Here is a 14,411-nt window from a genome sequence, read left to right as displayed (position 1 = left end):
AATTTAACTGATGACTTAGAACTTGCTTGAAGATAGTCAACTAATTGGACCAGTTCTACATCTTTAAAGCTATAGCCAACAAAGATCTCTTTAATTAACAGTTCTGTATCATTGAATGTGAAAGATGGTTTGCATAAGGTAATATGTAAACATAAAAACTAGACCTGTCCCTTGATAATATTAGTAATTTTTAAAAGAGTTCATTAAAAGCATATTACAAGCTTTCCTTTTCCCAAGAAAGCAATATAAAAAGCATAAATAATGTAGAGTTTTGTTTTTCTAAAAATAGAGAAATAATATTGTCATTTGTAAACATCATTGCAAAACTATTCTTTATATATAACAAACAGTATACACTTCAATATTGTGAAATTTATGTATGCTGAAAATTTAAAACCATTACAGCTAATTTAAAGCACTGCCATAGAACTAGCAACTTTTATTGCTGCCATTATCTTTAAATGGATCATTTATAACTAGTTTTTTTTTAAAAAAAAGATAAAGAATAATTCAAGTCCATTTATGATAAATGTCCTTATCAGACTCCATAGCATAATACTGAATATTTTACATCAAACATTGAGAAAAACTGACACAAGCTGGAACATCTGAAACATTATAAAAACAATTTAATACAGTTCTATATTTAAGAGATGAGGAATTATGTACATTATTTACATTTGACGGATATCTGTCCTCATCTTGTTTGTTGTTAACACATTTCGGCTGATATACCCTCCAGCCTTCATCAGGTGTCTTGGAGAAATTTTGAACCTGGGTTCTCATTCCTGAGATATTTTTCGATGTTGTTATTATTATTCAGGTCACTGCCTGGTATCGAACTCAGAATCTTGGGGCTACTAACCCCAAGATTCCGAGTTCGATTCATGGCAGTGACCTGAACAACAACAGCAGCAGCAGCAGCAGCAGCAGCAGCAGCAGCAGCAACAACAACAACAACAACAACAACAACAACAACAGCAACAGCAGCAGCGACGACGACGACGACGACGACAAAAATACCCGAAATGTGTTAACAACAAACAAGATGAGGACAAACATCCGTCAAATGTAAATAATGTAAATAAAAACAATTTAATTCTTCAGTGAAATCTTCTACTATAAAGCATAGCTAAAAAGAACATGGTTAAATTGTTTATAGCTGTATTAACAAAATCAAAATATTTCCTTCTAAAATGATACAGTTTGTATAACAAACACATGGATCATAAATCTAAACAGGAAGGACAAAGTATCTTACTTTGTGTTTCTGCAGACTAACTTCATATAATTCCTGTCGAGTTTTGTTCAGATCTTCTTTGTCTTTGAGAATATGTTTCTGCAGTTCTTGTATCTGGTAAAAGTGAGTCAATTGAACAATGCTAACTAATATGTCAACATATAACTTGTGTTATATGCAACATATAACACATTATACATACATTGAATATAATCTGCTATTTATGCAATGTAAACAAACGTATTGGTAATATCAAAAATAATAAGCATGAAAGACATTTTTAAAAATAATTTATATCAAAGTTAATAAAAATTCTCTCTACTCTATCATTTTTATACACATACCACATATGATATGTGTGTTACAGGTTACAATAGAGCAATCATGTACGCTTATGGTGAAGTGTGTAGAGTCCATATGCAAGTAGGTAATGATATAATCAGATTCTTGAAACTTCACTACTACTGAAATACATGGACATGCTTACATACGTTGCCCTGAGGCAAAACTCATTGTCTGTAATAAGGAATGAAATTATGACTGTGTGGTCAGTGACCCAGTACACTTAAATCTCACGACCACTTAAACTTCATGTAGATTTGATGAAGCAATTAATTTATGAAACAAAGAATATTACTATTTCAATGCTTAACCACAATTGATAATGTAGGTGTGTAAAATAAAATCAAGTTCTAAGATGCTACTACAGACCATAAGTTCAGATCTAGTAACTGTCATTGTAGTGTATTGCTAAACAAAGGACTTAACATTGCCAGTTTCATTTACTTATCAGGAAACGGATGAGTGGTTTATTAGAAAAACAGCCTCTCCTAAAGTAAACCATCTTGCTCATAGAAAAATGAAAGTAAAACAGTAGGTGTATGGACATAATTATACACTGATTAGATTAGTAAGGTAGAAGTATTATACACAAACATGTACCTCATTTCGTTTTTCTTGCAGATTCTGGGTAAGGCCTTTAATTAACTTGTTCTTTTTGAGGCCATTAGTTTTTTCAGTCTCTAATTCACTTTCTACTTTCTTCAATTGTTGTTCTAGGAGCTAACACAGAAAGAGAAAAGATATTTAGAATATAATACTACACCCAAAAAATATCAATAATTCAAAAAGATTAATTTAAATGTACTTATATCACAATAATTGCAAAATATATGAATTTGTTTGTGGCATTGATGGATAAATGCAAGAAGTGTATTGCAAGACAAAATAATGTTGACAGAAAAAAAATCAGTTTGTATTCCAACTTCAAAAAGCCTTATCTTGAATGCAATATGAGAAGGAATGGCAATAATCAGAGCTTAATAACTGTTCTTGCTTTGAACTTAGTGAGTGTTTACAACTCAAAGTATAAGTGTCATAAAGACAATTAATCATACGAGTCACATTTTTATGTACCTCCTAATAAACATAACAGAAATAAAGATATAATTAAAAAAATGAAAATAAAAAAAAACAATGACTTACAGCTACAGAGTCTCCTTTTTCATTCACAGATGTATTTAGCTGCTCAATCTCTGACTCCATCTTCTTGATGTTTTCTTGTTTGTCATCTATCAGATCCTGAATAGATAACATGTATTATATTTACAGCGTTGTTTCTTCAAATAGTACACAAATGTAAATGCATGTGCTTATAATGGTCTTACTAGCAGAAATATATATAGTCATGGTCAAAAGTTGGGAACATAGGTCTGAAAATTAGAATTTTTATTTTAAATGCCCAAAGTTATGTTTAATTTGCAATATATTATTACTTGGCCAAAAGTTTGGAACATAGGTCTGAAAAATGGAATTTTTATATTAAATGCCCACCAAAGTCATATTTGAATCAAATTGTACTTGGGCATAACAATTTTAATTTAAAAAAAATTTTCCAAACATTTGGCTACGACTGTGTGTGTGTGTGTATATATGTGTATATATATATATATATATATATATATATATATATATATATATATATATACGTGGTCTGATCAATAAGTATCTGGACTGTTGCCATAGGAACAAAGCTAAAGCACAGAGAGTGAAGCCACTTGGCACAGATTGACCATAACCTCTCCTGTGCATGTGCACTAAGTTTTAACATTCTAGCTCACTTCCACTGTTTACAGCAGTGCTTGGAAGGAAGGTTTGTAGCATGTGATCGTCGCACTGACCATGACAGAGAAAGTTGAGCAGAGAATCTGCATCAAATTTTGCCAAAAGCTTGGCGATACCTGCTCAGAGGCCTACACAAGTTTCAAAACTTTTCATCGTTCTCAACAGTGAAGGAGATCTTGTGCAACTGAAACCCGAGTGTCTTTTTGGTCAGCTAAAAGCAGTTTTGGCACAAACTTGGCAGAAACGCATCTCATAACCAAGTCTTCAGTGATAATGGACTGAACTGAACCACAACTAATCTGTACATCTGCTAACTCATGGATGGTGATTCGACAATTTTCCCTCACAGCTCCATACACATCTGCAATGCTTTTCTCAGTTCTGCTGGTTGCGGGTCTCCCAAAACAGTCGTCAATATTGACATTTTTCAAGCCATCTTGGAAACGTCTGAACCATTTGTACACTTTTGTGTGGCTCATACACTCCTCTCCATACACTTTCTGCAACTTTGCATAGGCCTCTGAGCAGGTATCGCCATGACAACTTTCTTTGTCATGGTCAATGTGATGATCACATGCTACATACCTTCCTTGCAAGCAGTGGACGTGAGCTACAATGTTAAAACTTAGTGTGCATGCACAACAGAGTTCAAGATCAATCTGTGCCAAGCAGCTTCACTCTGCATGCTTTACTTTTGTTACTATGGCAACAGTCCAGATACTTATTGATCAGACCTTGTATATATATATTATATATATATATATACACATACAACAAATAATGTACATTATCATTCTTATTGTTGTCATCATCATCTACATAGCAAGTTATATAATTGGGGATTTGAAATAAATAAACAGTAATGTTATAAATGCAGAGTTTTTTTATTTTAAATAAAAATCATCAATAAATCAAATCAGTGTAAAATGTAGCTCTTTTTGTGCAACCAGTATTTTTAAAAGTAAGAGTTCAGGATCTAATCTACAACATGAACAACAGCTTCTTGACAGATAAGACTATATGAGGATGTTTGAATAGAAGTGCTTACCCAGGCAAAGAAACAAAGCATATAAACTATAAGTGCACTCATGAGATAGAAAAGATGACTGAAACAGATAGAATGAAGTAGAATGTACATCAGATGAAAGACAATTGCAGAAGAATGCAGAAGAGTAAGGATGGCTCAATTTGCATCCTGTGTATTGCAGAATCATAAGAGAATGATGATTAAAAAAAAAGCTGAAGGGGAAAAAAATCACAGTGGGTGGTTTTGAAGTGAAGAAGAGATGGAGATGCTGGCATAGAGGATTTTCAAATAACTAAGGTACTTTAAGATGAGAATAAAAGTGAAATCAAATTATTTAAAGTTACCAATGAGGAAATTTCTGGAAAAAGAAAAATAGTTTAGTCTGGATTGAAATGTGTGATTTGGGCCTTGTAAAACAACTATTGCAGATTCCAAATTAGAATCAAAGAAAAAAATGTAATCTATGATTTTGCTGAGGAAGGTGATACACTTTACTGATTAAGTATGATTGTAGAGTTTGTCTACTAAATAAACTAGAAGGGTTGTACCAGTGAAAATATTTACTAAACATTAACACATCACTGAAATTTAAAAAGAAAGATCTGGCTGTGAAATGAAACCTAGGAATATATCCTAAATTCTTGACTACATAGTACAAGTATCAAATAAGCAGTAGTCAAGCTAATAAGGGTGTCTCTACATGGTTGCTGGATCTGCTATGAATAGCAGCCAAATGACCCATAGGTCACAAGAATGGTAGGTTGTGTGGAACAATACAGTCGTGGGGATACAAAAGGGTGAGATTTTCATGGCTGGAACATCTTTGTTGATCAGTGGTTAAACAACAATATATCAGTTTCAGATTCATTAACTTTTATGAGATTTCATTTGATGTTTGACATATATATGTGCATGTGTGTGTGTGTGTGTGTGCTTTTTTGGGGTGGGGTAGGGAGATCTAATAGCTGGCTACACTGAAATTATTTTTTAGTTTAATTGTAGGTAACCTAACAGTCCAAAGGTTTTATATGTTTAAAAACAGTAAGACTGTTTTTAAACATATAAAATATACTTCAGGATATTATATTCATGCGTTGTAGGTGACCAAAGAAAGCTATCTACAAGTTTAACCAAATTATTCAAATTTATGTTTTGCGTGTATACATTTTTAGTATGGGAAATGTAATCAAGTCAAAAGGAAAATCCTTCAAAAAGGTAAGAATCTATTTTATATATGTACAAAGTCCTGTCTACATTTCCCCTTTAACATTACACTTAAATGTTGAATAATGGAAATTTCTGATATCAAAATACTTTCATCTGCCAACACAACCACCATATTTACTAGCAACCCAAACCATTGATAACGAAATCAATGGCAGATATTTCATAATTTGAATGCTTAATCAAAGGTTTAATTAATGAGTAGATAATGTCCTCAGACCAGACCTGATTAGTTCCACCCAATTCATCCTTATCATATCTTGTTCATACACATTACATCAGCCTATGTCATCAATGCTCCTTCTTATGGACAATGATTTGATTTCTGATGGCTCTAAAGTTAATTTCTCACAATATAAAAAAAAAAACCAGCAAAAATAAAAGTTTTTAGATAAAAATAAATAACATTGAGTTAATTTGTGGAGTAAAAGAATTTGTTTCAGGCTTGACTTTCTTTGGAGAGAAAAAATATATATAGAAGCGAAAGTTTGGTGCTATTAAGAAGAAAAATTAACCAACAATATATAATTTCCCTAATATTCCCCAAACACACATGGAAAAAATATTAAGTAGTTATTAGCTTAGCAAATAATCCTAGTGCAAAAAAAGGTGACAAATCATTAGTTGTTATTGGATAACAGGTAATATTCAAAACAATGTTAGCATGAGTAGCATGATAACCCGCACACCAAAGCAATGTGTAATGATATGTGATTTATTTATTTTAAAAAAAAAATGATAAAGGCTTGAAGCAGCTGCAGCTATTCACTGTCACACAAAGCAATTAACAGACCTGGTAATGACTTTTTAACAGAACATCGTCACTTTTAATCTGTTTAGTAGCTTCCAAGACCTGTGACAATTTCTGAGATAGAGGAAAAATAAAAACTCACAAAAAAAAGCAGTATAAAACTTGTTTAATATTAAGTGTAATTTATAAGAAAAGAAAAAAAAATGCATTTACAAATTTAGACAAGGTGTAAAATATTAAAATCACTACATTCTGTGAAATAAAACAATTTATTAGTCATAGCCTTTTATAAATTAAAAAATAAATAAATAAATGTGTGCAAATGAAATAGTTAATTTTTCAGACAGCAGCAAAACTGATGAAATAAAAATGCCCACAAGCTTGCATCAGTTAATGGGGATGTAATCACAGTCACAACAGCCAATTAAAATTGGAATCCCTCAGTATATTTTCCCTTTTATTTGAACACTTGCTAATAAGTTAACCGAATATGTAGATGGAGAGGTTTGGAAAAAAAAAATTAGTGATTTATTTGATATGTATATATATATATATATATATATATATATATATATATACACACACACACATAAGACAGTTGAAGCTTACTTGTAACTTCTGGACCTAACAAATTAAATGTGCATCTCTCTTAGATCAGATAAAGACCCCTTTCGGCATGAATGATCATGGAATTAATTGCACCTAGAAAGTTCCCCTTCAAGGCACAAGTCTGAGCAAGGTTGTTCATGGAAGACCAGCAGTTGCCCATGCATGCCAGCCTCCCCTCCCCATGCTACCAATGTTGTTCAAGGAAAAAGCAAAGGCCAATACAGCTTGGCACCAGTGACGTCGCAACTCATCTCTACATCTGAGTAAACTGGAGCAATGTGAAATAAAGTGTCTTGCTCAAGAATACAACCACAACCTGGCCCAGGAATCAAACTCACTACCTCATGATTGTGAGCCCAATGCCCTAACCACTTTTACATCACATGACAACTGGAAATTCAACTTATACCAATTTTTATAATTCCTTGAAAAATCAGCCAACAATTTGAAGTAATCTAAAAAATGTCATAAGGATGCTGAATTTTGCTAAGTGCCAGTTTTAAATTGATTTAAAGCAATATTAAAAATAAGCCTGGTAGTAAAACTGATGTAAAAATTAGAATAGAAGAACAATACTGTTTAAAGAATTCTGAGATTACTGCTTCAAGAATCAAATCTTTCATAGGTTGATATAAATTTAATTTCTTTGGAACTGCTAAAACATAAATACCAGTTATATCAACTAAAAAAGGACAGAATAACTATTATGTAGAAGGCTAAATTAACTAGTTGTTCAGTGATTTAAAGCCTTAAGCCTCAACTCTGACAGAGCATTTTCTGATATGCCTATAACAGGGACTCAAAGAAAAACAGCTGTTCTCTTTCAGAAGGTTTCACTGCAAAAAAGAGCCATTGATTACAAATTACTAAACACCATCTTTTCAATAAAATCCATGACTGACAAAAATCCTTAATAAAATTGTAATCTGGAAATAGTATACAAAAGGCAATAAAGATGAAAAAGAAAAACAAGCAGGGTGTGAAAATCAGAGACTGTCAAAAGCATGCCAGATAAAGAAAAGTTAAATGATGTAGAATAAACTTACTTCAAAGTCTCTTTCTCTCCTTCCCAGAGTCTTTTCTAACTTCTTTATTTTTTCAATGTAGTTATCTTCTAAGCGATGTTTGGATTCAAGTTCACTTCCTAATTGGTCCACCATTCTGCATAAAACATAGAACAAAATGTCAAAATTTGGTAAGCAACAGACAGTTTATTTAAAACCATAAAATATTATTAGATAGATATAACTAATCAAGTCAACAGAACCTCTGCCTTCTGACTAGTACTGTATTACTTCCATAGCAAAATCATTTAACTATCACTAGCCCATACTGAAAATAAATACTACTTCACAATAGTAAGAATAAATACTATATAATTTATGAGCATATCATGGCTCAAATCCTTTCACTGGCCTGGAGATGATAATAGGAAATTACTTCGAGCGAGTTCGTTGCCAGTGCCACTGGACTGGCTCCTGTGCAGGTGGGCATGTAAAATACACCATTTCAAGCGTGGCCGTTGCCAGTACTTGCCTGACTGGCCTTCGTGCCGGTGGCACGTAAAAGCACCCACTACACTCTCTGAGTGGTTGGCGTTAGGAAGGGCATCCAGCTGTAGAAACTCTGCCAAATCAGATTGGAGCCTGGTGTAGCCATCTGGTTCACCAGTCCTCAGTCAAATCGTCCAACCCATGCTAGCATGGAAAGCGGACGTTAAACGATGATGATGATGATGATGACTTCATCGTATCCCTCTTTGAATTATCATCATCATTTAACATCCACTTTTCCACGCTTGTATGAGCCAAATAGAATTTGTTGAGGCAGATGTTCTATGCTCTTCCTGTTGCCAACCCTCACCTGTTTCCAAGTAAAGTAATACTTCCAATGACCATAGACATTTTTCATAATATTGGAAATGAATGACACTACTTGTATGACAGTGACACTCATTTGCAACTATCTTATGATGCCAAGACAAGGAGACTCAAACATACACACACACTGCTACACATACATTCATATACATACACAATGGTCTTCTTTCAGTTTCGATCTACCAAATCCACTCATAAAGCTTTGGTTGGCCTGGGGTTTTAAAACACTTACTGGATAAACATTTACTTGAATTAGATAATCTTAACTATTGGTTTACAACATTGATTTTAATTACCTGACTATAATATTTTAAAGCCAATTTAAGAAAATTATATCAAAATATACTTCAAAGTTTAGTAAACTGTACCTACTTTTGGAGATCTTGGAGGTCTGAGTCTTTATTCTGAAATATAATTACAGAAAAGAGTTTTAAATTAAAATTGAAAAAAAAAACCTTGATATTTTAATGCTAAACCATTTGTAATGACTATAAATCAACCAACCAATTAAGAACTGAGTTAATATAACCATTTAAATTATACAACCCATGGTATAATTTTTACAATCCATACTGATAAGCAATTTAAAACTGCAGTATACAAATATTTCACAAAATATATGCTTGGTTCTTATGTGTGAGTGAGAGTAAAATGAAAATATTAGAAATGAGGGTGAGCAAGTGATTGCTAGTCAAAGTAAACTAAAACTAAAGATATACTGATCCTAACATCGGCTTAAATATAAGAAGCATTTGTCAATAGTAACATTTACGAAACAAACATTTGAACCAGCATGAAAACTGGCATCTAACATAACAAAATTCAAGTTACACTTAAAACTTTATTGATTTGAAAAATACATATAACAAAAATAAGAGACATAACAAAAGAAACTTACCAAACCGTCATTCATGTGTTTTTGATTAACTTCAGCTGTCTCCTTTAGTTTCGCTGCTTGGTTATGAAAATCAGATTGTAACCGAGCAACAGTTACATCTGCATCTTCAAGTTTTTGCTTAGCTAGTGCTAGTTCCTGTTAAAAAGTAATACAAGACATTGGTTAACACAAAAGCATCTTTGTACATTAGTCTTCTAGGAATATGTTTGGTAAGGGAGTTAATTTGCAGTCACATGTTTGAAACAATGTCTTTGCTGAGCTGAATCCACTTTTATATAGCTGAAATATTGATGACTGCTGTCCTACATTAATTCACTGATAGCAGAATGATTTACCTTCTCTGTATCTTGCAGCTGTATCAGTAAATTCTCTTTATCTTTGGTCCATTCTTTTTCTTTACTCTCTATTGCTTTCTTTAAGTCTTGTTGGTGGGAGTTTGAAAGACTCTCAAGAGCAAGGCTGAAGAGAAAAAAATATGATTATGCTGGATTTCTTACATAAGCAAAAGGATTTGCATTTATAGCAGAAGTAAAAATGAAATCATGTGACAATGAAAGAAAGTATTAGCATTGTAAGTGAGAAAATACACAGGCCAGAAGAGTTACTTTTCTTCTACAGGCTCTGTAAAATGAAAAATTCCAACGTAGGTTTAACCCTTTAGATTTCTCTATCAAATGTAATGCATATTTATTCCCATTGCTTTTAATCAATTATGCATTATCTTGTAGCATTGAGATTTCAATGATGTGATTATTTTTAGAATGATATTGTAGGGTAGGCATGAGAAGCTAGATCTGGCTAGGGTGAACATAAAACTGGTAGAATATTTGGGCCAGATATTGCTGTTTAAATGCTTAAGGGTTAATGATTCAAGCTTATTGAGAAGAAATACAATAATATAGTGTTGCTGCTTTTATCATTGTCACTGAAAGCATTTAGACATGCACATTACTAAGAACTCTTCTCACTACCTTCATTAACAGAAACAATATAGATACACATTTTTTTCTCTTTTCTCAACCTTTGTAGAGTTTTTAAGTATTTAAAGTCAAATAGCAATGCTGAAGTTTCTTTTTGGCTAAGTAGAAATAGCCTAGGGAAAAGAGATGTCATGACATTAATGCTTATCTGAAAGATATAATAATGGTTTCAAATTAAGATTGAAACTGTTGTATGGTTTTAGCATGTCAGGACCTTCACAACTTCTCTTTTTTGCTCTTCAGTGCAAAAAGAGAATAAATATTTTAGCCATAAAAGAAAAAGAAAGAAAACAAATAAGTATTAATTCAAACAGAAAAATTACTTACTATGCTTTTTTCAGTAATTCTTGTTTTTCCAAAACGTCATTCTTTAAACTTTCTACTTGTACATTTAATTCTATGTTCTAAAAACACACAACATACAAAATACTTTATCAGGTTTTCTACAAAATTCAGCATAATTACATAATAATGATTTTTAATATAAGCACACAGAAGGAGCAGGAACAGACAATTAAAGAGACCCTAGCATTTGATTGCAGGGATGACAAGCCAAGACAACCACTGCAGAATACAAACTTAAAACAAAGGGAAACAACTAAACACTGCAAATCATTTTGTCTACTTCTTGGCAATGGTTGCATAAAAATGTCTTTTTATCCCAACATAAAATGATTAATTCTTTTTTCTGTTAAAAAGTAACGTTTGAAATAGACCAATGTGTCATTATTATTTATTTTATTAATCTTGGAAGGATTAAAACCACAACACTGAACACAAAATTTAAGTTCATCACCATCATCATTTAATGCCCATTTCCCATTAAGGCAAGAATGTGTTGAGCTCCAGTGTGTGCTTTGACATGGTTTCTACAACCGGATGCCCTTCCTAATACCAAACATTATACAGTGTGCTTGGGGGCTTCACTCATGCCACAAGCATCAGTGGGGCCAACAAGTAACTTGCAAAAAAAGAAAAAGCTTCCTTGATTAAATGGTGGGGGAGTATTTGAGAGGGGGAGCTAGTCTTATGCTTTGTGTTGAGAAGCTGAAGTATGATAGAGAAACAAACACAGGTGTGTTGCAATAAAGATTCATGGCTACTCAGCATATATTGTTCTATTCTAGAAACTACTAAGTCTAAATAGCCCAGTTTATCACTGGCTGTGGAGGGTATATAGCAAATGTTCTAGAACATAGGTTCTCAAAGTGGGCACTGCTCCCCACCCCCAATGGGCATTGAGATGGTTCTGGTGGGTGCTGGTGCCTAAGGGGGCGATAGAGAAAAAGGAAGCATTGGGAGGAAGACAGTGAATTGGAGGACACTATGAATTAATTATAATATTATTATAGTATTGTATATAAATTATATAATATGATATCAAATATCAAATGATTCATAGTATATATAAATTAGTAAAATAAAAAATATTTATTTATACATAAAAATAGGGGTAGCAGCGCTGCGGGTATCATGTGGCCATGAGTGGGGGGAGGGACGGGGGCAAAAAGTTTGAGAACCTCTGTTCTAGAACATAATATTTAATGGAGACATTTCAAATAATATTTTTGTTGTAACTTTCTCATGCTTTTATATGATCAAAGATATTATACACATATATTAAAACTCATAGTAATCCTATTTTGTTTAACTAGAGAATATATTGTGATTTCTTACTGCTGACTCCCAGTCCAGAATAGCAAGTGAACTCTGTGCTCGGAGTTAATAAATCATTCCAATGCACCCAATACAATGAGTACACAGAGAGATAGTGAAGGAAGATGAATAACAGTCAATAAATGATATTTGTAATCCAAAATTAGTGATCTTGCCATGTTGCTCTCTTCAGTTCAAACAACAAATAGATAAGAGAGGAAGAGAACAGAGTTAATTTACCATTTTAAAAGTATCATCACTGCCAAATTTTTGTCTGCACCGATCTTCAAGGAAATATATTCTTAATTTCAGACTAAAGTTTTCTTTTCTCAATTCTTCTATCAACTGAAAATATAAAAAAAGATTGAAAATAATATTGAGAGAAAAAAAAATATAAAACTATAAACTAAAAACTAAACATACAATAGTTGATCACTTTTAATATATCCTCAGTTTCCTGAGTGTGAGTTAACTTTTCACAAATTTAGTGAGAAAAGCAAAAAAAAACAATGCCCTTGACCTTTCAGGTTATCTGATGTCGATTTTCATTCTGCTATTTTTATTAATGGTGGAGCACTGAAAAATGCAAGGCATTTTTCGAAGATATGACCCTCTCCATGGAAGGTTGGTCATACTTTTGGAAGAAGTTTAAAGAAAAAAATAACCTACAGCTGTGATGGTGGAATATTTAGTAGCTCATCAACAAAAGAAAAAGTGAGAAGTGATGCGAATACTGGAGAGGAGGCAGCCACCGAAAGCCTCTCCTTCATTACAGTCAATGAAGAAGACTTCCCCTTCACCCTATCAGCAATGTATCCACTACAACTGTATTAACAATACTGAGGGGAAAAGGAATAGCAGTAATCATAACAGCCTATCAAATAGCCACAGCAACAATAACAAACTGCTGAGTAACACCAAGACTAACAATGAGAAACCAACAATAATACCATCATCACCACATGAGGAGTCATTGTCAATTTTATAGGCATAGAAGTGCTGTCAGATGGTCTGCAAGGGATGCATTGAGAGCATCTAAACTGTTCTACATGCACTGGTTCAGTGTCTGAACACTGCTCACTTGTGAAGATACCTAAAAAAAGTTGTTGTCATGTGCAGGATGAATCCAGTCATCAGCTGAGACCATTGTCAAGATCATCTTACCACCTTCTTTTGGCTGGGAAGGGGAAGCAGTTTCCTTCTATCAAGTGGTTGTGGTGAAAGAGGTTATATGGCAAAAAACTACTTGAAAGGATTGAAAACAAATGAAAGCGAGGGTGGAAATCTAAGTGCTCTTCTCCAGCAAATTTGTTGAAAGGTGGGTGAGAGTGGCAAATATGACCATGTGAATGAGTTTAATTGCAGTATGCACTTGTAAGCTGTAGAATACAGCTGGGAAGAGCACTCCCTCTTGATTTTGTAGGGTTCCTTAGTTAACCTTGGGTGGTTCTTGTTACCAACCTGTTAAGGTTCTGTCTGCATTGATAGTGTACTGTTATCAGTAATTGCTACTTTCACCCCATACAATGCAAACCTTTGCTGTTTCGTATCTTGTACTGTTGAGGCTTTTGAGAATATATAGAACTAGGATATACACTGGTATCAGAAAACTGCAAAAATTCATTAAATGAAGCAATTTATCTGATGAACAGTAACAGTAATTAATATATTTCAGATCAAAAACTGATCTTTACCACTGTCAATGAATTCCTTACTAAGATCAAACATTTTCTCTTTATTCCCAACCATTACCAGAATATGGCATTTAGTGTTATTTATTTTAGTACAAGAGTTTTTGAGAGCTTTCTCTCTTACTTGAAAGAATGTTTGTTCATCATATATACTTTTTTTATTGTGAACTCAGCACTGCAAGCTTAGGAAACATTACTTTTTTTACAGTATGAAATTACGAGAGTTATTTGCAAAGTGAATTATGTGACATTGACAAAGATAGGGTATAACAACAAGGGGATATGAACCAATGACACAATGGCCAGTAAGTTGTTCATGTAATAATGCTAG

General features: G+C 33.0%; 1 protein-coding gene across 1 annotated transcript in view; it reads right to left on the bottom strand.

Moving 5' to 3' along the window:
* LOC106872086 (uncharacterized) overlaps positions 1-14,411 on the bottom strand; it is a 146,137-nt gene that overhangs the window by 72,882 nt on the left and 58,844 nt on the right. The window contains exons 4-13 of the mRNA XM_089349422.1: positions 12,630-12,734; positions 11,061-11,137; positions 10,089-10,212; positions 9,754-9,888; positions 9,228-9,259; positions 8,022-8,136; positions 6,409-6,480; positions 2,726-2,821; positions 2,183-2,302; positions 1,262-1,354 (exon numbers count right to left, since the gene is read on the bottom strand). Of these exons, the coding sequence (XP_089205548.1) occupies positions 1,262-1,354; positions 2,183-2,302; positions 2,726-2,821; positions 6,409-6,480; positions 8,022-8,136; positions 9,228-9,259; positions 9,754-9,888; positions 10,089-10,212; positions 11,061-11,137; positions 12,630-12,734 (969 nt within the window). The remainder of the gene's footprint in view (positions 1-1,261; positions 1,355-2,182; positions 2,303-2,725; positions 2,822-6,408; positions 6,481-8,021; positions 8,137-9,227; positions 9,260-9,753; positions 9,889-10,088; positions 10,213-11,060; positions 11,138-12,629; positions 12,735-14,411) is intronic.

Source organism: Octopus bimaculoides, chromosome 3 (assembly GCF_046866305.1).
Source record: "Octopus bimaculoides isolate indiv1 chromosome 3, ASM4686630v1, whole genome shotgun sequence".
Taxonomy (NCBI): Eukaryota; Metazoa; Mollusca; class Cephalopoda; order Octopoda; family Octopodidae; genus Octopus; species Octopus bimaculoides.
Note: the sequence above shows the minus strand (reverse complement) of the source record. Positions and strands in the feature narration are given on the sequence as shown.